The sequence below is a fragment of the Syngnathus leptorhynchus genome, chromosome 5, assembly GCF_054491065.1.
Source record: "Syngnathus leptorhynchus isolate UIUO chromosome 5, UIUO_Slep, whole genome shotgun sequence".
Classification (NCBI taxonomy): Eukaryota; Metazoa; Chordata; class Actinopteri; order Syngnathiformes; family Syngnathidae; genus Syngnathus; species Syngnathus leptorhynchus.
The window spans coordinates 5,432,242-5,457,729 of NC_141199.1; the positions used below are offsets into that span (position 1 = coordinate 5,432,242).

At 38.6% G+C, this 25,488-nt stretch overlaps 1 protein-coding gene across 2 annotated transcripts in view; it reads right to left on the reverse strand.

Annotated features, from left to right (window-relative positions):
- LOC147056298 (potassium voltage-gated channel subfamily KQT member 5-like) overlaps nucleotides 1-25,488 on the reverse strand; it is an 84,837-nt gene that overhangs the window by 7,116 nt on the left and 52,233 nt on the right. For both annotated transcript variants that reach the window (XM_085913181.1, XM_085913180.1), the window contains exons 2-13: nucleotides 21,334-21,424; nucleotides 19,555-19,681; nucleotides 16,108-16,283; nucleotides 14,818-14,943; nucleotides 14,482-14,592; nucleotides 13,841-13,936; nucleotides 12,929-13,023; nucleotides 9,726-9,752; nucleotides 4,591-4,814; nucleotides 2,993-3,098; nucleotides 1,683-1,814; nucleotides 427-534 (exon numbers count right to left, since the gene is read on the reverse strand). In XM_085913181.1, the coding sequence (XP_085769307.1) occupies nucleotides 427-534; nucleotides 1,683-1,814; nucleotides 2,993-3,098; nucleotides 4,591-4,814; nucleotides 9,726-9,752; nucleotides 12,929-13,023; nucleotides 13,841-13,936; nucleotides 14,482-14,592; nucleotides 14,818-14,943; nucleotides 16,108-16,283; nucleotides 19,555-19,681; nucleotides 21,334-21,424 (1,419 nt within the window). The remainder of the gene's footprint in view (nucleotides 1-426; nucleotides 535-1,682; nucleotides 1,815-2,992; nucleotides 3,099-4,590; nucleotides 4,815-9,725; nucleotides 9,753-12,928; nucleotides 13,024-13,840; nucleotides 13,937-14,481; nucleotides 14,593-14,817; nucleotides 14,944-16,107; nucleotides 16,284-19,554; nucleotides 19,682-21,333; nucleotides 21,425-25,488) is intronic.

Below are 25,488 nucleotides of genomic sequence, written 5' to 3' on the forward strand. Positions count from 1 at the left end.
TGTATTCAGCCGTGCATGTGACTTGGGCAAATATGGGAGACCGACCGCCTTGGTTTCTTGATTGTGTGTCTGAGTGTTTACATTTAAAAAATGCAGAAAAAAAGGGAAACAAAACAAATGCTCTATAGCGCTCTTCAGCTGAAGCACGAAAAGCAAAGCTCATAGAGATGGGGTAATTTATCATTACTGAATGGGAATTTCATCCACTGAACAGCAGACAGAAGCAAAGAGCAATGTACAATGCGTGAGCTAAGGTTGCAATCAATCCATTTTTAAATCAATCAATTTTCACCATTAACAATTCAGTGAATTCAAATTATGTAGTAAAGCAGATATTGTGCATTAATATGTCCAAGCATGTACTGCATCTTGAATAAACAGAATCAAAGTGAAATGAACTCATTTGATGTGTATGGGCACCCTGACCCTTGGGTGGAGTTCTTTCGGCCCTGGCTGTAATAGAGAGGCAAGGAGGGGGAGGAAAAAGTCTTGGCACGGCTGCTCAGGGGCTGTGGGCCTACAATCATGTCCAGTCTGTGAGGAAGCAAAGTGAACACATACACAAACAAACATGCATGAAGTACAAATGCAGATGCAAGCATGCATACACAAGTGCTCACATAGTACAGACACATAAATGCAGTTATATTCGTATGATACATACCCCAGCAGAATTTGTAAAATTCTGGTATTTTAGTTTAGATTTTGCCATGTTTTGTTTAGTTTCTGTGAAATTTGGAAATACCCTAATAGTTTAATTTGATCATGTCTCAAAAGCATAAATAAAAGACTGTAACACAACTGTATACTTGCCAGGCACAACATTTGACCTCTTCCACAAATAATATCCAATAAAATAAATAAATAATATTCTGCCTTCTCCAACATAGTAATGCTTGATTTTATGAGCACATAGAGATGTATTAATTTAACATTATTCTATGTTGGTTATTACTATTGATAGAATTTGCAGTGGTGTAGAACTTCTCTGCCTCATACTGAGAGCTGTTCTCCTTATTTTGGACACTTTGATGTTATTACCTGAAGCAACCAAATTATCAGTAGCAGCTGCAACTGCAAACTATCCATCCATTCATTTTCTGAACCGCTTTGTCCCCACGGGGGTCGCGAGCGTGCTGGAGCCTATTATCCCAGCCATCATCGGGCAGTAGGCGGGGGACACTCTGAACCGGTTGCCAGCCAATCGCAGGGCACACAGAGACGAACAAGCACTCGCAATGATACCTAGGGACAATTTAGAGTCTTCAATCGCCCTACCAAACATGTTTTTGGGATGTGGGAGGAAACCGGAGTGCCCGGAGAAAACCCACGCGGACACGGGGAGAACATGCAAACACAGGGAGGGCCGGAGGTGGAATCGAACCCGCACCCTCTTAACTGTGAGGCGGGCGTGCTAACCAGTGTACCACCGAGCCGCCCCTACTGCAAACTAACATTGGAATAAATAATGAACATTTCAAATGACTGCTTTCTAACAGCGTTGATAAAAACCAACTGCATAAGCCCAAGTATGGATAGTTTTTGCATTGGATATTTTATGTTATATGCATGTTGTCATAATTTTGTGGCTGTTTAGTGTATTAACATATTCTTTATAAACGAAATAAACATTTAACTAATCATGCAGATGAACTGAACAAGAAATGTACTGAACATTCTACCTGGTTTGTAGGCTCTTTATGCGGCACAACATGTCCAAATGACCTGCGGAGTACTGCTCAATTACATCTTTCACATCATAAGGACGCAGGGTCTCCTTGAATTTCTTCTTTGCAACATGAAACTTCATTATTCTGCAGGAAGAGAGTACAGTGTAGGTGTTTTGCTGTCAGCCACAAGGAGGAGCACTGTTTTAGTCAAAATACTGTAAACAGGATGCTCTATAATACAAATTAGTCAAAGTTCCATTCTTTATGAGCTGTATTCTTAGTACAGTTCTAATGCTCACCAGCTAACAATGTTCTCACTCAAATTAAAAAAGCTGCACACTTGCAAAAATCACTTCGCTGCGCCTAATGAAGCGGTGCCTTAATATTTTAAATTTCTGCACATAAAGTATCAATTTTCACATCCATTTTCTTTCGAGGTTGGATTACGGGGGCAGCAGCTTGGGTAGGGAAGACCAGACGTCCCTCTCTTTAGCCACTTCCTCTAGCTCTACTCTAAAGTCAGTGTCCAACCCCTCTCAAGAGAAATGGTACCAGAGTCCAAGCTAGTATTTGTCAAGGCGAGCTCAACTATGTCCAGTCGGAAATTGTCAACCTCACACACCAACTGCCAGAGAGGTAACTTTCCACTTCCAGCCAGTGGACAGTAGAAGCAGTATTGTAGACCGCCATGGTCCTCGTCTTTGGCCTCGCCCAGCCCACATTGCACTTGACCCATATCACCCTGCTCACAGATTGTGAGCCAATGGAAAAGGGGATCAACTTTCTCCTTTTGGGCGGTGCCCGACTGGGCACACTTAAAATATCCTTGTGAAAAATATTTACACAATATTAATATATATTAAAATATATAAGGGTTAATAAAAACCGTGGGCTTGTTTTTTTTTTTGTTTTTTTTGTTTTTTTACCAGGTAGCACAAAACTAGACTTGTTTCTGAGATGCCATAAAATGCACCCAAACACTTAAAAAATACATTTTGTACACTTTCACTTTTTTATTTTCTTCCAAAAGACAACTGGAATCTCAGCTTCACTGCAAATGTAACTGAAATGGTATTTGTTGGACACCAGCTAAAACAAAGGTCACAAGAAGTGTATAAAGAAAGTAATGAACAGCAACAGGATTATGGTTGAGTCGTAACTTCTCTTGAAATATTGAAGGATATGGAGAGTGTCATTAAGTAAACATTTAAATTAACTGCAGCAGTTGGTTACAACGAAGATTCATTTCCATGGAAAGTGTTTCCAAAGAAACACACACAAATAAGGAAAAAAAAAACAGTTTCTCTGTGACTTTTACTCACCTTATTGCTCTGATGGCACACTTAACAGAAGGCAGTAAGTCCTCCACTGAGATCTCACAATGACAGCCTTTCTCATCAAAACCATCCTCTCCTGCCATGTTAGAATCTGCCGTTTAAGAAGGGGGGATAATCAAACAAGTTGTTAATTTGGTTCATCAACACAAAATACAAATACAAAACTATTTGGGGCTTACTACCTGTTTTTATTTTTATTTCCCAAATCAGTAATTTTGGGTTTACAGAATGTTTTATTAGTTTTATTGGAGTTTTATTTTTTATTTTTAATGGTTTCATATTTGTTGAGTTTTTATTGGTTTTATGATTAGGTTTAATTTTTTTTTTACATATGGAGTAATGGTCAATAAGTATTTCGTATGAAAGTAAACTAAAGAAATACAGAAATGATTTAAAGTCAACTCTGAATGTTTATGTACGATATTAATTTAACAAAGACAAAAAATGAATTGCTTTGGTCTGATGTCTCTAGAAGGGTTGTGCCCTTCAGATAGGCCGCAACAGGACAAATTACATAATCTGTAAAGGGATGCACGCTCTGGAATAATCAGCTATTTGAGACTCGAGTCATAACTTGCTTACTTTTAAAAAGAGCTTGAAACATAGCTCAAACCAAGTCAACTATGTCAACACAGACAATAAGGCACATTGAAGTTAAGTGGTTACTTTTATTTTATATTTGATACTTATTGTAAATTGTAATTGTATGTTGTCTCCCTAACAAGGACGACGAATGGAAAGTAGCTCATGGCTAAATCTGCTATATTTACACTGTAATTTAATTGTACAAGTGTTCATTAAAAATAAAAAAATAAAGTAAAGTCAACAGCAAATTTAATCAGAGATGGCTTTTTGTGTCCCTAAATTTCTTTTTTTTTTAGTGTTGAATTTGTTTCGTAGTACATCATGTTTTAGAGATATTTTATTTGACCTATCAAATCTTGTACAGTACACATTTTACCATACATTTTAATGTATAACTAGGGTGACTAAAGTAAAGTGATCACCAATCGCCAACATGGGTCTCTCCGGAAAGCTCAACACAAGCTACTGCTGACTTGCTTTCTTCTATCGAGGAAATTCTGTGCAAAATTATGCTGCGTTCGAGGAAAGTGGGACTTTTCTGGCTAGAAAATTTGGACTGGAAGGTCCAAGTTGCAAAGAATATCAATGAGTCAAGTTGTTGTGCTAGCTTGTATGAAAATACACATTGTATCACGATGGTGAACTGAAGAGAAACCATGTAAAATTATACGAGACCACCTGGAAGACAAGGGGAAAAAAGTGACCCAGGCAGAGATGTGTGTTTCCTTTTAAATACTGACAATGAGTACTAGTATTACTACTAACTTATTTCAACCATAGTTTGACATCTTTTTGTTTTGAAAACACTCAGAGACAGGACACAGAACTGCTTAATTGGGCCCTTGAAGAAAAAGTTGACGTTACTGCTATGATTTTTCCGAAAAAAATAAATAATAATTTTTACCTCTACCTGAAAATATGTTAAGATTGTGATTTCTATGAGAACAGCGGCAACAATAGTCCCTCTTACAAGTGATCAAAACCTAAAAGCCACTCACCATCAGTGGTGGACCGCGACTGGCTTTTAAGGCGCAGTGAGGGTCGAAAACGGGTGCGGTCATTGAAACTCCAGCTCTTTTGTACCTTGGCAGGGCTGGTGGACTCTGTACCAGCCTCTGCTACTGGAGAACGACGGTCATTCACTGAGGATGTTTGCCTGTTCTTTATGCTCTGACCTCTTGGGCTAGCCATCCTCACACGCTCCTTGAAGCTGAGTTTCTGGCTATAAAATGAAAAGAGAATGGATGGTGAAACAAGACAAGAGCAAATGTGAGAACAATACTAACACTGACATGAAGTGAAATGATTCACCAAAGTGCTGTCAGTGCTTGTTTAAACGATTATTGTAAATAGCGTCATTCATTATTAGTAACTACATGGTAATGACGTTGAGATGGAGCGCTGCAGTGTGGAAAAACAGCATGCATTGCTGAAACATGCAGGCTCAGATTGTATATGTCTCTGTGTATGGATATCTAATAATCAAATTGATGAACATTATTATTTTGTGTGCAAATATTAATTTTGATGCCTACAACAAGTTCCCAAAAAAAAAAAACTGGGACAAGGACAACAAATGACTGAGCTATAAAGAAAATATCTGTTTGGAACTTTGGAACATTCACCAGGTGAACAGTTTGTTTTTGGATAGAGGTAACTATCTTGGTTGGTTCTGAAACGAGCATCGCTGAAAGGCCCAGTTGTTGGATGGAGTGAGGCTCACCGCTTTGTGAACTGCATGAGCAAATACTATAGTCCAATTGCAAGGAGTTTAGGGATTTCATTATCTTTGGTCCATCACCATTAATAGTTAACACAGTTCATCACAATATCTACAAATGCAAGTTAAATACTATGCAAAATGAAAGCCATCTGAGCCACATGAGATGGACTGGAGCGAATTGCATCATGTGCTGTGCTCTGACGAGTCCATTCTCATGTCCTCCGAATCGAAGAGGAAAAGACCAACCAAAAGACCAAACCATCTGAACGCCATCAGCACAATGTTGTACATCAAGCAAGAATGGCAAAAAAAATCCACATATTAACCTTCAACAATGTTGAACAGTGTTTTTAAAAGGAAATTTGATGTAGCACAGTTGTAAACCTACCCCTCTCCCAATTTTTTTTAAATGTGTTGCTTGTAATAAATTCATCCATCCATCCATTTTCTGAACCACTTTGTCCCCACGGGGGTCGCGAGCGTGCTGGAGCCTATCCCAGCCGTCATCTATGGCGCTCTCTTCTACCTCCGTGGCTGGAAGTTCAGTAGTTGTTGGCTCGTAGAACTCTTGTTTTGTTAAATAAAGAGCCGTTTACCAAACCCACGTCTTTCCTGGTACTTTGTTAAGGCTACAATATATTAAAAAAAAAAAAAAATTAAAAAAAAGCCCTGCGATTGCTTGGCAAGCAGTTCAGGATGTCCCCGCCTACTGCCCAAAGGCAGCTGTCATAGGCTCCAGCACGCGTATGACCCTCGCGAGGATAAAGTGGTTCAGAAAATGGATGGGGGAAAAAAAATGAAGTTGATTATGATCAGTAAGAATAATTGTTACAATATTAAGTTCATGGTATGGAAAGTAGCCCAACATGTAAGGCATTATTCTAATGGGGAAAAAAACAACAGTATCATTATAATTATAGTCTTTTAAATAAAACACTATTCCATTTTTAAAAACAGATTTTATCATGTTTACTTCAAATAATGAAACCTGACAAGTAGATAGAGATCTACATATATATCAAAGAGACAAAGTCAAGCCAAAGTAGTTCATTTATCAAGCAATCAGGTCAGACAAGGTGCATATCATGTCTAAAGTGAACATGATGATCCCCAAATGGTGACACTACACTACACCCTGCAGATAAACCCATGCGACAATGTTTACACTGTGTTCCAAATCATTATGTACATATATCAAATTTAAATTCAACATTTGAGTTTTTGGTTACTTGCAAAGTTTTTGCACAGATCACTTGTATCAAATTTGGACAGGCTTGGTGATTAATTTAACAGATGAGCATAATTTAAGACTTTGTTCCACATTATCAGCAAAGCACAATTTTTCATTATGGGGAAACTGAAGAATTTTCCACAAGCTGAATTGTCTGCTTCTTTGCAAAAAGAACACAAACACTGGTGGTTTAGAAAAAAACATTCTTATGCAATTGTCATGCAACACATTATCCTATACTTCAAAAGATACAACTGAAAATTATGAATCTGCTGTGATTAATTAAACAGATGAGCATAATTTAAGACTTTGTTCCACATTATCAGCAAAGCACAATCTTTCATTATGGGGAAACTGAAGAATTTTCCCCAAGCTGAATTGTCTGCTTCTTTGCAAAAAGAACACAAAAACTGGTGGTTTAGAAAAAACATTCTTATGCAATTGTCATGCAACATTCATTATCCTATATTTCAAAAGATGCATGTGAACATTATGAATCTGCTATTACTACAAAGAGATAAATCTAAATTTTGTAGCAACTATCATTCCCTGACCTCAACCCTATTAAGATCCGGTGGTGCATCCTTAGAAGAAAACCTATAAGGGTGGCCAGTATAGATGCACTTTGTGCATCTTCAAATGAGATAGAAGCAGAAACTATCCATGGAATTACAAGTTTAACAAAAGAAAAGGCCAATGTGAATATTTGATTCCTGGAGATTATGTCACATGCTGTACCAGTGGGGTTCTGTAGGTTGGTCTATCTGTTTTCTGACCGTGAGTCTCTCTCCTGTCTGTGTTGTCGGTTCCCCACTTGCCTCCCTTCCAACTCCCTTTCCCGTCAATAAATCCTGGTTCAAGCTTCATTTGTCGCATCAACATCATCCCCATCATCATAATTTGGATACACTCGAACTGGAGTAATATTCCAATTGTTATATCTTGGTTGTTCTGCAAAATCCCCATTATTATAAGGCTAATACATTTATTCGTAATTTAAGAAAAATATACTCTAAATTGTATTGCCTATATAGTATAATTAACAAAAACTGCTAATGCTGACTGGAACACAGTGTAGTCAGCATTCCCAAAAACATGTCAGAGACCGAGCAGCGGTATACCTATGTTTCCATGGGGTACACCTCCTCAGAAGCTCCTGTTTATTACAATGGATTTTACTAAAAAATAAATAAATAAAATAAAAAATAAAAAACAAGGGCAGACAGACATACACAGTGTGTGTGTTATTAGATACAGGGATGGGGGGAGAGAGAGAGACAGAGAGAGACAGAGAGAGAGAGAAAAAGAGAGAGAGAGAGAGAGAGAGAGAGAGAGAGAGAGAAAGAGAGAGAGAGAAAGAGTGAGAATTGTGTAGTTGCTTTGAGGCATTTTAACTGCCATTACCGTTCTTCTTTTTAATGTGGCCCTTGTTTTTAACTTCAATATTTTACTGGCTCCGCTTAAAAAACAAAAGAATCCTTAACTACTACCTTTAAGGATGTTACGTCAAGCAAATATCAAGTTTAAAACAACACTGTTGGTGGGCCTGTAATTTTGAAGAAGCAAGGCAATTGTACTTGGACGAGACAGCAACATTAGAAAAATTCTACAGTTTGTTGACTCACATACTGACTCACCAGTTTGCATGCAGTAAATGTGAGCGTCACTGAGAAACATTCGTCAACAATGTCACCATCCACACTCTCATCTGAACTTTGTTGCATTGTCTATTCGCTGATCTACAACAGCTTAGAAAAACAGTGAAAAAAATAATAAAACATGGAAGCTGAACTGATGTTTTAGACTTGAGGGCAACAACATGGTAGCCCCCAAGGATCATATGAGGGCAGTTCTTAAAATAGCTCACCAGTGAGCTGCTCATTATTCTGTGTGGTGCTATTGTTGCTAAGCAAATTTGTTGTTTCAGAAGTGTCTATCAAACTTTGGATGACTGCAGTAGCCAAGAAGTAGTAGGCCTCAGATACAATCAGGTTTATGACCTCCGTTTAGAATTTATTTTTCAAACCGTGAGAATGTAATCTGCATCAATCAACCTTTTTGAGTCAGCCACTTTATTGCCTTTTGAAATGCCTCGACGTCTTCATCATGGCCGGGAACTCAACTGTACTTATTACACAACGCTGATTAATTCAAGTCGCAGTGGCTTGTAACAGAAAAACATCAGCCTCTGATGAAGGTGGAAGTACACGCCGAAACATGTCAGGTAATGCAACCTAAAATACATTGTTTGAGATAAAGGAACCAGTGAAGTGATTTACAAGTAAAACAAAATGAACTTAGTACATCTATAGACAAACATGTGACTGCAAATATAGTACAACAAACAATTGTTACATGTCTCACCCTCTGGGTCGGTCATTTATTCAGTCGTTTGTTCGTTCGTTCATTCATTCACTCACTCGAATGAATGAATGAATAAATGAATAATGACACTTGCTGACTTGAGTGTCCTGTAAACATCGCATATTACTCACTGTTAACTCTTTCAGTTTTGCTGCTGCAGTTTTACGACTTTGTTCAACCACATGCTGTATCAACACAACTGAATATATTGTTTACATTTAAAACGGATGCTTTAAATCTGCACACACATTCTACACTGTGAATGCTTGTCAGGCTTTTGGATAGGTGAAAGTAGAGTTCCTGTTACACTGACAGCCAAAATATTGTGACAACTATCACAATTATCAGTTTAAGTTCATTTGTAATATTTGCTTGGCACAGGTGTTAAAGACAAAACACATGCAGAACAAATTTCTATTGTTGCCCTGTATACCAAAATGTGAATGGAAATAAAATCAATTACTGTCAGGTCCGAAATTACTGTATTAACATTAACATAATGATGCCAGGAAAAAGAAAAGAAAAGGACAACAAGGACACAGCAAAGATACAAGATGAAATCCGACAAGATTGGGAGACTTACCAAAATAACTAATAAAATGGTTTGTACTTGTTCACCAATGTAAACAATATTTATAGATAGCCCATTTGTGCTAGGGCTTATGTGATGACTTTGCATCTTCAATCTCTTGATATGAAAGCCATTTGCTTTGGAACCAGAAGGCTCCAGTAATGGCATATCCAAGTCGTGTTTTTCTTTTATTTCCTGAATGTTGCTAATTCTAAGATGAAAAAGTATTGTTTTCATTACAAACCTTGTTGTTGGTTCTCCTTGTTCTTTTCTGGAGTTGATAGTTGAGAAAAAGACAGAAATTTTATTAGATATGACATGATGACTATTATTTCAAAAACAAATTTCACATCAGTTTCAGTAATTGTGCTCACATGATAAAACTGTGCATTTCATGAATTTTGGGTTTAATAATTTTTAGTATAAAATCGATTTATTCATTAATTTCTTGTAACAGGAACATCATTAAAAAATCCAAAGCATGGTTTGACACGGTACAATTAACATACCTACATACAATACATGAGCAGTTTTGTATGTATGTATGTATGTATGTATGTATGTATGTATGTATGTATGTATGTATGTATGTATGTATGTATGTATGTATGTATGTATGTATGTACGTATGTATGTACGTATGTACGTATGTACGTATGTATGTATGTACGTACGTACGTACGTACGTACGTACGTATGTATGTATGTATGTATGTATGTAGCTATGTATGTACGTATGTATGTATGTATAAAAGGTGTTACAGTGATCCCTCGCTATTGGGCGGTTCGTCTATCAGTGCATCACAGATTTTTAAGAACATTAAATATGAGATATTTCGGTGCATCGCGGCTTTTTGCAGCATCACTTGGAGCACGGGGCTTTGTCTCCCCACATAACTTTACAGCACACAATTGGCCGGTAGAGGAGACACGACCAATTGAAAGATCTGTATCCTTGCCGCTGATTGGCTTAGAGCTGTGAGAGCAGTTCTAACCAGGCTTTATCTCAGCCTCCTGCAGTCGCGCTACATATCCACTATTCCACTTCGTTCACATCAGGAGAATCAGCAGCATCTCTGATTTATGCTTTATTTAGTCACTAACGAGGATGCAACATGGGCTCTTTGTTTGGAGAAAGGGAACAGAATGACGATGCAAGCTGGCGAGCCGATCAGCGTGCGCGCGTAATCGAAGCAGACGGTTGTAGCAAGCTCGTGGTCAGAAGGTTGAGCCAAACAGAGTCCAGAGTAAAAAATAAAAACAGGCTTTCGCTAAACAGCCAATAAGGAAACAGGTATCGTGCTACACAGCGGGTCAGGCAAACGGGAATCAGGTGGCATAGCAGAACCAGGTGGCGGTCATAAATGTTATCGAGGCAGACGAACATCAGATTAACGGATTTGCGGGTTTCAAATACACGCCCTAATCAGGCTGACCAGTACCAAGGGCACAGTTGTCAGTGACCAGCACTAATTAGCGCGCGCAGCTCTGCATCGGATATGCGTGGACCAGCGTGAGGGCGGGTCAGCCGGCCAGCACGGCGAGAACAGCAGAGCCATGGCATGTTTTTGGTAGTCTTTTTGTGACTTGTGAGTTTTAAGGTGTATTCAGACCAGAAAAGTCCTTTAGTCCACTTGATTGGTCCGGACCAAAAGCGAACTTAATTTTTTTTTCGTTTGGTGCAGTTCCCATTCAGACTGGACATTTTGGAAGTGAAATATATATACACATTGAAGAGGGAGCAACAGCAATGTGTACATGTTCTATTCGGGTGGACAATCTCTGTACAATATAATGCTCATATATGTACAATTCTTTTATTATTTTATGCAAACATAACTGCTCAATCAGAACACGAATACAACACACATAACTGTATGAACACACACATAGGGAAACACACACACACAGGGAGGTGAAGCCCCCCACACTCAGGTACGAAATGGTCATGTGACAAGTTCCCGCCTTTCCGGGCAGTATAAAAGAAGCTGACCTGGAGACAGAAGCTGTTGTTTCATCTGCTGGAGGGCCATGTGTATTGGCCGCCATTAAACAACCCAAGATCTTGCCAATAAAGAACTAACTCTAAACTCCACACCTTTATAATACAATAAAGTGTGTAAAAATACAATAAAGGGTTTAAAAATATGATTATAAAAGTTACAATAAAGTGTTTAAAAATACAATTATAAAAGTCTTCTGCGGATATCGTAAAAATGATCGCGGATTTTCACCTTGTAACCAATTATCAGCAATAAACGAGGGATCACTGTAGTGTTGTGAGGATCAAGCAGTTCAGAAAATGGATGGATGAATGGGTAACTTCATATCAATATCGGTGAGTACTCAAGGGTTGACTACTTGTACTGGTATCGATCTGACAAAATGGGTGTCAAACATTCCCACATTTTTATAATTGCTGGATCAAAACCAAATTAATTTGGGTCAAATTCGGACTGACTTGCTAAATTAGGTCATTAGATTTATATTTTTTTGCAAAACAACCCAAAGTGGGGTCAAATTGATCCAGGTTAGTGGCTTGGTCCCATTTATAGGTTTTAAGGGTGTACATATTATATGTAGAGTATGTTCTAGTATTAACAATATTTCAATTTAAGAGTTTTCACATACTGGTGAATTAACCATCGCAGAAATAAAACACATTATGGGTAGTTGTGTTAACCTTTGAAACAACTCCTTCTCAAACATTACCCAAACATACACCACAATACACCTTGGGTACTCAATCCTAATCAAAATGAATTGAACGGTCACTTATCAAGCATGCTACAAACAATGAGTCATAATCGTTATATCTAGGCTAACTATAAGAATACTTGAAAAAAGGTCATCTAATCACTTATGCCTTTGTAAAGTGCTTATGTATTATGTTTGCAAGTATTTTGAGGATAGGTTTCCGCTATCAGGTGGAATCATTAAGACGTTGTGCTGTCATGGGAACCAGGGGAATAACAAGTATTGAGTTGCTTGAATTTTATTTTATTTTTTAATAATGCTACAATAGCCAACTGAATAAAATGTGGATGCCATTTTTTGTTTTAAGTCAGTTGATTCCCTCAATAATGTAAGATACATGGTTGGAATCTACAGTGATAGTGCAGTTGTGAGTTAAAATGGCTAACTGCACTAAATTTAGTACACTGATGCACGTCAAGCCACTATAGTGATTGATCTTTGCATCCTAGCTCATGGCCTCCCTACAAAGGTTTGAAGTTGGCTTTGTAATTGCATAAATCATGGAAAGTATTGCTCCAATTGCTGTATTGATTCCATAAACTGATACCCGCTATTGATCTCGTAAGTGACTGGATTTACATTAAAGCTGTAAATTGTGTGGAATAAATAGCTCAACTTTCCGAGTGTTTAAAAGAAACAGTACATGTACAGAAAAAGATAAGTGACCATAGTTGCCATAGTTGTACCTACTTTGTAGGGCTGCAGGTATGCAATGCCTTCAAGTGAGGCTTCCAGGTAGCAATGGAAACCGAGTGTTCATCAGCTGCGTAACTACGCCAAACACACTGCATGCAGAATACACAAAACCAAGAAGGAGTAGGAGAAAAAAAGAGAAGAAAGTACAGGAAGAAGACCCATAAATTTAAAAATAGTGGAGAGACAAAGATGAGGAAGAAAATGAGGGAGATGGAAAAGATAAAAAAAAAAAAAAGAAAGCTGATTAGTGAAAACACTAACACAGGGGTGTCACACGTCTTGGCTTGGAGCAGAGGTCAGGCATGAATACATGCCTGTAGGAGGGCTGGAGGCTCTCATAGTGCCGCCATGTGGCATCTAGGTATGGCCTGGTGCTGTCTGTGGAGTAATAACGCCACGCAGCCTGGTACAACATGTGAATGGACATCATGACACAAATGACGGTAGGAAAAGGAGGAAACAACATGACAGGAAAATGAAATGAGAGATAAGGAAAGTGCCACAATGGAATAAGATGAAGAAGCAGATGGGGAAAATATGTGAGGTGTCAGATGGAAATAAAGGGGAGGGGGGGGACTTCACAGTATATGCAGAAAACAATGTCAAACTGTCAAAGAATACAGGAGGTAAAATTAAATGTACAATTGAAGAGGCTAGAAAGGAGGAAATATATGAAGCTGATAAGACAGGAATGACAACAACATATTCTTATACATATAAGAATACAACGACCTTCCGAATTAATTCAGTAAAATTACATGCTTGGAGACTTTTAGCAAATTGTATGAGGATTGATAGGAGGCCACAGAGGTTAAGGGAGGATGGGAAATGGTGGTATATTAGTTTGAATAACAGCAACATTCATGATGGCCACATAAAGGTTTGATTTATGCACATTCAATTTACCTGGATGAGGTAGGCTGCAGGGTTTCTCCTCTTTTCAAAGTGCTTCTGTCTGTGCTGCTCTTGGACCTTCAAAGCAAAACCTGAGCCCAGAATACCCTAAAGGGAAAGAAAGGCATTATGTGAGCCAGTGCTTAAACTAAAGAGTCACTATAATGATAGCTCATGATTTGAACTAAACATAGAATATGTTAAAGGTGCCCTGTTGAGTTTTTACAATCTCTTTAAGTGAGCTTGTCATCTGTGTCCTGTACCCATCGAGTTACCTTGTAGGTGATAGATAACAAATCATAGCCATGGACAGCTCACTTTAAAATGTGACATTCTGTAGCATGTAGATTAGTTTACTTCTCAAAGGTTTTGGGCCTCATCAGCTTGTTACATGCCAAAGATGTACATGTGTATTTTTCCCCTCAGGTCAATTATGTGACTGCGCTGTCTTGGGTCAAGATGAACGCTATAGTGTTTTATGAGCCGTAAATATGCATCCATACACACCAAACTGATCATCAGATGCTCCTGCTACAAGTTATCTCCTGAGTACAGTGCATTTCATTAGCTAAAGTAATTAAAAATTAGACACAAACAGAGGAGCTCTATAGGAGCAGTCATTCAAAAAAATGCCTTGAAAAGTTGCCACTTACTGCAGGTAAGGCAAAGAAAGAGATCCCCAACAGTGCAAAACCTGCAGATAACATCCTTCCTGTCCATGTCTTTGGTGTCTTATCCCCGTAGCCAATGGTTGTCAGGGTGATCTGTGAAAAGATGTTGCCGCTTTATATAAGAAATACGTTTCATTAATCCATTTTATACTCTGTAGTCATTTTTCCAATTGAAAATGAGGACCGTTTAGGAAAGCATCATGCTGTCATGCAGATGCGAAGACTTACTATACATTTATCTGATAAGGTAAAAAGTTATATAACTACATTCAATCATGTTGGGAGAAAAAAATCAAATACATTCATAGATTAACTCACCGTGCCCCACCATAAGGCATCAGCATATGTGGCAAAATCCTTGTTGAATTTATTCTCCACAAGGTAGACAAGGAATGAAGAGAAGATGAGAACCAAGAAACCAATGTACCAAGCAGTAACCAGTTCCTGTTGACAAAGATCAGAAGGCATTTAGAACACAAGGTTACAACATAAAGGTCAAGTCGTTTCAGAAGTGCTGGTCCTATCTGTAGTGGGCAAAGAACAAGACAATTGTCAAACTCGTAGAAAGTAATAACACAGTCAGTAAAGCATAGGAGTCAGACAATTTTGTCTAATAAGGCCTGAGCTTCGCATGTCATGCGTGAACGCTTTGACATAGCGTCCAAAACTTTGTCAACCAAAGATAAAAAGCATGAAACATGAAAAAGAGCTGCTCCCCCGAGCATCTAATGACTTTTGTATAAATATCTGACAGTAGACCCCTCCACCCCTCATCAATATTTTTAGGGGCATTTAAAAATACCCTTTGTGGCCCACAAATGAGTTTTTGCTTGACCTTTAACAGTTAAATTCATCAATACAATCCAGGCTGCATATTTTCATGGATGGTGTCTTTTGAGCTCCTCATTTATTGGTTTGATTTAACATTAATCTGTATCTATGGTCTTTCTGACGGATTTGTTCAATGTATCTGTGTTGCTAAAGTTGAACAGCAAGAAAATAATGCAAGAAGATGTGTATTATATTGGATACAGTTCAGGAAACTCAACACATAATAATCATCGTAGCATAGAAGAATCCAATCTTGCCTGGGCAGCTACATCTGTGGTGAGTGCATATATTTTACATGACTGACCGCAGCTAGCATATTGAATTATTTAAGAAGTTTTCACTTTGACGCAACAGTTTGATACCAGTGAATGAATATTCCATATGTAAGAAACTGTGACCAGCGTTAACCTGTGCATGAGGAATGCAAAGTCTGCGTGTGTTTGTCCAAGTGGAGTGCAGGAACTGTGGAACTGCAAACTAATGGATTGAAACACAAATAAAAAATAAAACAGCTTTTTTTCTTAAAATTGTCCATTTAAAATCAGTGCAAATGTGTCACAATGATTGCATTTTTGGGCTGTACACCCCCCTCCCCCATGCCAGTCAGCGAAACGAATAAACCTGTTATACAAAAGAGGTCGGGGACCACTGGCCTACAGGATATAATCATACTGAACTGCAGTAGAACTGTGACTGCACTCAAATACCATTATGTTGTTCTATTATATATATACTGTTTCACAGTAGTAGTCCATGTCACTTTGTCCTTATGCCTACCTTGCTGTGTGCGTAGACCACAGAACCTAGCAGCTTCCATGTGCCCCCTCTTCGGTCCATCCGCACCATGCGTAGGATCTGTAGGAAACGAAGGCTACGCAGGACTGAAGTGGCAAAGATGTTGCCCTGGCTACCTGCCGACACCACAGCAACTGATGCAATCAGTACTATGATATCTGTAAGGTACACACGCATACAAAAAAAAAAAGATTTTAGGTCTTGTAAAACAAGAACACGGTATTTGTAACCTACTGCTTTGTGTAGACAAAAACTTTGCAAGAAGATTTTGACTGGAGTGAAGACACTCCTAATTACTTTTGTGTTTGACAGAACAAAAGACGCCGACAATCCATGGCATGCTGTGACTCTTTGTTATTCTTGTTGTGTGAATTCATGCTAACATCAAGCATAAACATTTTTCTGATTTTTTCGATAAAGGCACGCATGACTCCTTCCATCTTGATAACAATGTTGAATGCCTCATTACCATTGGTAGCAGGCTGCAGCTATGATTCTCTTATTCTTCAAGTCACAGTGGTTATTGAGATTATGTATCATATATTTTGCCAAGCTCTACTCATGCTTCAACCAGCCCCTCTCATCAGAAATAAAACGGAACCACACTGATAACATCTCATCACGAAACCTTCGGTCACAGAACACTGCACTTTTAGCGACTCAAGCGATCAAAAATGAAGGTCGGAGAGCATTTTCAATTTAGGGTGCAGAGCTCTGGAACGGATATCAGAGCTGCTACCTCTGTAGAAATATTCAAGACGATTAAAGTCTTATTTTTATACACTTGCCTTTATTTTGCCCACTTCTACTATCTCTCCTTCCTAGCCAGGGGATGGGGCTAAGTGATTACCTAACTGAAAGTTGCTGTCTGGATTTTAAATTCATCATCAAGAATGTTCCACACACTGACACCTTGGATTGAAACACACCTTTCCTTTTCTTTTCTTCTAGGTTCTGGTTGATAATAAACACAAAACAACAAAATAAAAAGTTTCTCCATTACTCTTAACTCGTTCTCTTTTTTTGAATTTGTTTTACAAACTATTATTTGGTAAAAATTGTAGATGACCTATATACATAATATCAAGAAAGTTATATTCCACTAATTTATCCATTTTTAATGATTTGGCCTCTATAAATATATAAATATTGGATTAGTATGCTCCCTATATCCACTTCTATTAGTTACATCAACTCCACGCTTCTGAAGGAAAAAGAGCAGTTCAGTGTAGGTCTTGGAAGCACTTCAATGCAAAAATACAATACAAACAATGAATTATATTATATTATACAACAAAAGCAAAGCATTCTTGAGTCTATGGTTCTTTGAACTTGTGCAATAGTATGAGATATCTTTGATTTAACATGTTCTACTGGATATGAGTTTTCCATGTTAAATGTTTTGTCAATCATAATACTTAGAAACTTGATTTCAGTTGTCAGTTTAATCTCAAAGCGGAGCCTTAGAGGGGATCCAGCCTTTTCTGTTGACCTCCCCTTGAATGTTAGGCAAGACCTTTCATTGTCCATTTTTAAAATGCTTTTAAAAGTCTTTTGACTGACTTACCTTTCTGCTTCTGTATGTTTCAATTTAGTGTTTTCACTGAATTTTGATTGCATTTTGATTGAATTTTGGTGATAGTTACTATAACCTACCTAGGCTTTTAGGGGTTTAACGCTTTGTTACAGCTGCAGCTGTTGTAAAATGAGCTATATAAATAATGTTGTATTGTATTGGTACCTGCACACTGCCCCCATGTCTGTATTCATACAACTAAAACCCATAAATACGGTATTGCTAATATTCAAGAATATCTTTTAGCATTGAAACACTTCCAAATTTTCCTAAACTCACAATTCTTAGTATGTTATTTATATTAAATCGGTATCATCTGCAAATAAGATGCATATTAACAAACTGGACCATCTATCCGTCCGTCCATCCATCCAGCCATCCATCTGGAAGCCCAGACGTCCAACATTCAAATTTGCCCAGCCACGTCTTCCAGCTCATCGGAGGGGATACCAAGGCATTCCCAGGGAAGGCTTGGAGACATAGTCTCTCCAGCATGCCCTGAGTTGTCTCCAGTGGGACAGACACTTCACCAAGGAGGCGTTCAGGCAGGATGCTAATCAGAGGCCCAAGCCACCTTATCTGACTCCTCTCAATGCCAAGGAGCAGCGGCTCAACTCTGAGTCAATATAATATAGTCAACTGAAAACAATATGCCTAACACAACATGCCTGCATGTTACTGTTCATTTTAATGGAAGCAACTAAACAAAGAAAAATCAAAATTGAGACAGGGACCCATCTTGGAGGACAACCACTTCAAGTCCTTAAAATAAGTTTTTAGGGGTTGCCATTTTCTGAAAACCGCAGCAATGGACCCGCTCAAAGTGTAGCTAATCTTCTCAAGCTTCAAAAAGAACATGGTGTCCTTAAGCCACAAAGTGATGGAAGTTTATTTATTGGACTTTGAGTGCAATAATAAACATCATCTTACCAGTAAAAATGTGAAAGCTATAATGTTTGGAACAGCAGTCAATGTAAGAGAAGTGTCTGGTATACCAAATCCAGCAACCAACAGAGAGGGTTTCAGATTCACCCGGAGTACAGCAGACATAACACCAAAGTATCCAGACCAGAAATAATCAAGGTTGTAACAAGAAAAAAAAACATTCATGTAAAGTTACAGGGACAGCCATGACATTTATCATATTCCTCCGTTACATCTGGATTTCCTTAAATTGGATAAGTCCTAGATGGGCACAGGAGGTGGGAGTTGGTATCCTATTTATGGCGCACTCCCACGGATGATGAACCCAAGGGCAAAAGCTGTATGAAGAGTTAAATGGAAGAAAAGAAATAAATAAATGATAAAATTCAAAGAGAGATCATTTGTTTAACAACAGCAGCAGTGTTGAAGTTCACACCACCACTTTTACTGGTCTTTTACTGTTGCACACTGCATATTGCTGCTTGTCTGTTTCCACAATCCTCCTGAGATCAGCAGCATCATAAACAAACACATCAATGTTAGCATGAACATAGCGGGGTCACATGTGACCCATGAGTCTTATTCCCCTTCCATCAGTCTTTCCAACTGTTCTTTCCAAGAAGCAGCATAGGGATTCGTGTCTAAATATTGGAAAAATAAAAGGCCATTGATGCAAACTCATTACGTAAATGCATTCTTCTCTTATGAGCTTCGACCACAGCACTCAATGCCATGTGCAAATGCTGGTCAGTCACATGCAATGGAATATTTTCTAAGACCTAACTTTAAGTTGTATATTTTGTCTCGCAGCGAGAATAAGTCAACTAAACGATGCAACAGGCATTGGAAAAAATAAAACGGAAATAGTAAGACTGACTGCGAAATTACATTATTGTGGGAAGTGGGGGTGAGGTGCTGTAATAACTCACCAATGACGCAGAAAGGCTTTCTGGCAAAGCGGAGTCGTCCCTGCCATCCTCTATAGCGACAGCAGCATCCTGCTGACCAGATGCGGATGATGTACTCCAAGCCAAACACCACAATCATGACAAACTCCTGCAGGATGTTCAACAAATGATGTATTAATGGTCTTAGCAGAATGCACTGATGTGATGTTTATATATTCAGAATGAGTCATGAGTACAGTCTAAATCTGGGATGGGCAATTTAAGTGAGGAAGGGGGCCACAGTGTATCATCAGTACTATTGGGGCCCACGCAGTTCCTAACCAAACATAGCAATAAGTAAAATGGATGAAATCTGTGCATATGTCTGTTATGTATATTAATTGAATCAATGGAAATTGTAGTATATTAATATATTTCATTTTTAAGAATCCATCTCTGAATGCTCATGTACAAAAATCCAGCCTTTAGCAGCAAAGAGTTTGAACAATCAAAAAACAACCACATAATGGGTTGTGATTATTTTTTTTCCAGTGCAAAGGGCTCTCAAACATAAAAATTAGCATTCAAGCATGCCATAAAACTGCTGAACAGCAAACCAACATTAAGTGCCCATTTTGTGCATTTTTTTTCACATGCACTGTATAGCGCTTTTCCACCTGTTGAGGCCCTCAAAGTGCTTAACACTGACTTCCACATTTCCCAACTAATGATGCAGCGTCAGGAGTAACTGTGGGTTCAGTATCTGGCTCATAGATATTTCGACATGCTCACAATGGCTGAAGAACGAACCCCCAATCACTCTACTGAGCTACACCTCTGTAAATGGAACTCACTCAAAATTTTATTATCATTACATGTAGGGCTGGTTAAAAAATCGATTTTGAATCGATAGCATTAAAATTTGACAATCAATTCATAAGACATTAAATCGATAATCATAACACACCCATGGTGCGCACAGGAGTTATTTTTCGGCCGCAGGCCCACAGCAATCTCGTGGATGATGACATCGTGCTTGAAGATGTTCAAGCGCGAATTTACAAAATGGCGGAGGCAGGTAAAACATCGCTCAGCAAGTCATCCCAGCTGAAGTCTGACATTTGGATACATTTTGCATTTAAACAACAAAGGACAATGAGATCCCATGTTGATAGATCCAAAGTGGTGTGCAAGATATGCGGAGTGGACCTCAGTTATTGTAGAAATACTACAATCCTTTGAAGCCACTTGACAAGGTACCACACTAATACGTTGGCTTCCGACAACAAGCCGCCCAGGGCAAAACAAAAGAAACTGAGGGACGTACTAACATTACCATCCGAACCTCCACTGGCCAGTCAAAGTGTGAACTGTCAAATTTACAAAAGTAGCAGGATTTGCCTTGAGAGATAAATTTCACTTTTAGTTTTGTTATTATTTTTGCACTGAAACAATGCCTTTATACGATTTGTTGTTAATGTACACTCACTTGCACATTTTTTTTACATTTAATGTGAAGTTTCAAGTTTTATTCAAGTTTGCACCTGAAAGCTTCCGAGAAAAAATAAAGTCATGTAATTTTCAACAGAGGTGAGCTATTTTTCATTTAAGAGCAGGTTGAATCGATTCGAACCAAATCGAAACGCAATTAAACGATCTAGAACCTTCAGAATCAAAATTTAGGAAATTGGCCATGATACCCAGCCCCAATTGTATGTCATTTCCATCCATCCATCCATCCATCCATCCATTTTCTGAACCGCTTTAACGTGTAGAAAAGTGTATCTAAACTTGAATAATGCTTGCTCTTTTGTCTCGTACCAAAATAAGCAGACAATAAGAGGAGAAATCCTGGTGAGCTGGAATAGTAGAGAAGACTGAGAGGACCAGGCAGCTGAAGACCAAAATGAACCTGGACAGAAAGAAGAGAAAATGACCATTATAAACAGTACTCTAAACATTCCTCCATCCATTTTTTAAAAACCGCTTATTTTCATGAGGGTCACAGGGCCTATCAAAGCTGTCCTTGGGCAGCCAAAACTGGTCGCCACACAACATTTAGATCAACATTTCAATAGCGTGACATTTTGTCAAGAGGATTTGTGCCATTCATATTCAGAGCTCCAACACTAAGCCATATAAGTTCTTTTCTGCAGCAAATAAGGAACCTATCATTCAATGTCCTCCTATATTAAATTAATCTTCTTTGTTTGTGCAACATGCTTTGTGAGGAACAAAACTCCAAGCAGGATGTTATTTTCCTTCACTGCATCATTCATCAGGAGTGTCTAAGTCTGTATTGCAGTGAGATCATGTTGTGGATCCAGTTGTAAAACTTGTCAACTTCATACGAGCAATCACAGTCAGTTTGTTACATTCTTGTAGGAAACCAATGTGGATCACCAGGACCTACCTATACTTTACCAATCTTGTGTCTGTTGGTTTAGTTTGAGAAAAGTGTTCTGAGTGTGGGAGCTCAAAAAACGAGATTAGCTCGTTTTTGGATTATTGAGGAAATTTAAGCAATTCCCTGAGCTGAATAACCTAAACTGGCTTTCTATGTACACAAATGTGAAGGCCTTAAAATCCAAGATGACTTATTGCATTATGAAAAGTTTGATCTTTTAAAGAAGTTCATATACGTACAGCAGTGAAACAGAAAATGTGCAGAAATGTTTGAGATTGTGCATTTTGTAACAATGTTTTGAAAACTGAACGTAGTATTAATCTTTTTTCAATCAATGTTCATTTCTTTAACTTTGCGGCTTCAGTTGAAATGTATTCAAAACAGATGCATTCTCCAGGTTTGATAGATCACCGCCGGTGTGATCTTTTTATCTATTTACATTTTCAGTATTGTGTCAAATCGTTTGTAAACACCACATTCATTGACACAAACATATTACACGGCATAGCTGAACACACACGGCCTGCACGCAAGTCATGTGAAGTGACCGTTGCATCCTCAGTCACCCATACTACTGTTATACTGTCATCGCCTGTGTTTGGAATTTGCCGTTCTTCTTTTTCTTGTGGTTTGTTTCATGTCTGATCGGCTGGGGTTTTATGTTCACCTGTTCTTATCAGCTCATGTCTTGTTCCTGTGTTGATCATTGTGTCATCAGTTTGTTTGTATTTAGTACCCTGTTTGCTTTCAGTTTTTGCAGCGTTATTGGTGATGTGGGTGTCTCTGTTCTGTCTTTGAGGCTAATCCCAGTTTTTGGTTTGCTATTTTGTGTCTTTGTTTTTCTGGGGAGGAGGGAAGGGCTCTGGATTTAGTATTTTTTCTTTCCACAAGCCTTGTTTGCTTGCTTTTTTGTTTTTTAGATTAAAGACCTGTCTCTCCTTGCCTAACTGAAGCCTTGCTTTTCGGTCCTCAACCATGCGCATCTCGAAGATACTTATACTGCAATTTTTTCTTACCATGCTTTATCTTTAGAATAGGTTAGCCAGTAGAAGATGACATATCAGAAAAGTAGTATTCTTCATATCATTGATCTGTCCTCTGGTCACTTTGTGGGTGTCGCTCTACACACTGTCACGTCTCGTCCCCGGTTGTTTTATTATGTTGCCATGATTTCTGTTCGCGTTGCTCCTCCCCTCCTGTGTCACCTGCCTCTCGTGTATTTAAGTCCTGTCTGCCCCTCAATCCCTGTCGGATTATTTCTTGTCTCGCGTCTCTGTTAGTTCGGTTTTTGTTTGCCAGCCCTGTCAGTCAGTCCCGTTGATATTTGTTAGGCCGTTGAGTTATGTTAGTTTGCCGGTTCTGTTGGCTTGTTCCCTTTATCCTCCCTTCCAACTACCTTTTCCCTTCAATAAACCCTGGTCCAAGCTGCTCCATTGCGATCCGTGACACACACTGTTGTCTGCAATAGTTTAGTGCTGAAACAGTAGCAGCAAAAGGTTGAGATTTTACATACAGTGTCACTAAAGTTGTGTGTTTTGTCCAAAGGGATGTCATACCGCATACAGTAGTGCAGAAATATTTGCAGTTTTGCAGCCAAGCACAATCTATTACTTCCTGCACTCAAGTCATTACTGGTTATATAATTTTCCCCCAAGTCTCCACAGCTGTATTGAAGTGGGGCCTGGGGACTCATTATTGTCAGCCCCTTGGTGCAAAACGTCACACAGCTGAGGGGAAGTCTTTCAATCTTGAACATCTTTGCAAATCGGGATTATATAGAGCATTTTAATTGTAGCTGTGTGAAAATGGTGGGCGTACAGAGTGGGTCACTGTCCCACAGACTACGATGTGGATACTGAACAGGACAGAGGTGTTCTGACCCTAGAAAGACCCTGGCCGACATCCAAAAAAAGGTCACTATTTTTCCACAAACCACAAGCGGTTTTATTGCATTTTTGACGCAAGTGTTATCACTTTTCACTGTAATGTGGCTCGATAAGCTATAAGTTCCAAGTGAATTAAAAGTTAAAAAGGAAGTATCAAAAGTTTCACTGTGTCTCTACTGACATTTTCAGACATTTGAATCGTGTGAATTTAACTGGAGGACATTATTTTGTGACAAGTATTGTCGAGCTGTCAGCTGAACAGCAAGCTCGTTGTTATGAACACAGCTACGCCTCTTGCACTTGCACAAGGTTGTCAGAGTGAAAAATAATAGTGACAATCAACTCCCTTTAACCATAGCACCACTCATGTTCTTATGCAAAATACATTTCCTTTCAAAGAGGGGAGCTGAAAAGCACGGTGAAGGTCTTTAAGCACTCACTGAAGTTCATCAATTAATTCTATCAAGTGGCGTTCTCTGTCATCCTTGGTGTTGTGATGCTCACTTCATGTGTCTCGCTTCTCACTCCAAGCGCTATTGATTGCTCTGAACTTTCAAATGAGCAATTATGTGTGATCGCAACTAACAGGAAACAATATGGAGACACACACGAGAAGTACACAACCATCGCACGGTGTCCTTACACCTAATTGTACATACAAAGCCTATTTTTTAATTTTTCTTTTCAAATGCAACTCCCCCACACATGCATCACATCACCCATCAAATGCCACCACAAATGTCACATAACAGAGTAATAAAACTACCCTTGTGTGATCCACTTTGAGGGGAATGTAATGTGTGACCTACAGAGCCCAAGAAGTTAGAAAGTCAGTGTAACCTCGAGTCTTACAGAGGTAATGAACCAGGCAAGGAAATGCCTTTGATGCACGAGAGCTCACTGAAAGACTGATGAGACATTGTGATGACAACATATAAGTTTAGTTCTCCTATTTAGTCCAAAACTGCAACTCACAGGCTATGGAGATGCTGTCCATGGTCCTGAATTCAATCTGCACCATTCTGAATTTATGTTCCAATGGAAATTGAGCATTGATCGAAACTATTAATATTTATCTCAGTCAAGAGTGAATTCACAATGATGACCAAAATAATTCTGATCACAAAGTTATCTTTGCTATGTGAGTCACAATGAACCCACGGCTGTCTCTCCCAGAAAGCAAATTAGGCCTTCTGTCAAATGTGACATCATTCTCCCAAAAACTTAAAAACAAAAAGACAGTCCAAAATTTCAAAAATTGGATTGTCTCCAACTCTTTTATCATCCTCCTTATACCATTTCATCATCCTCCTTAAACCACCGCTAAAACATCTTATTCATGTATGTATGTTGTGTTTTAAGTGTTTTAGGTTGCAGCAGAATTACTGGCAGGACAGATCCCTGTCTTTTATGTTTAACAATCTATTCATAATGACCATTGAATGAATCTAATGTCTTTTTCTTGTCAGGGCACATGTGTAGTTATAAAATCTGTCTTATTACTTTTGATCATGCCTCAACTTAATTCCATGTCTTAATCAGTAAATTATTTGCGTTCAAATCTTTCAATTATGTTAAAACAATAAAACTAGCAGCTCTACGGGGAATAATAGTATGGTAGTGATGTGTGTTTGAAGTTGTATGACTGCTCAAAGAGTCACATATTGACAAGAGTGATGAGGA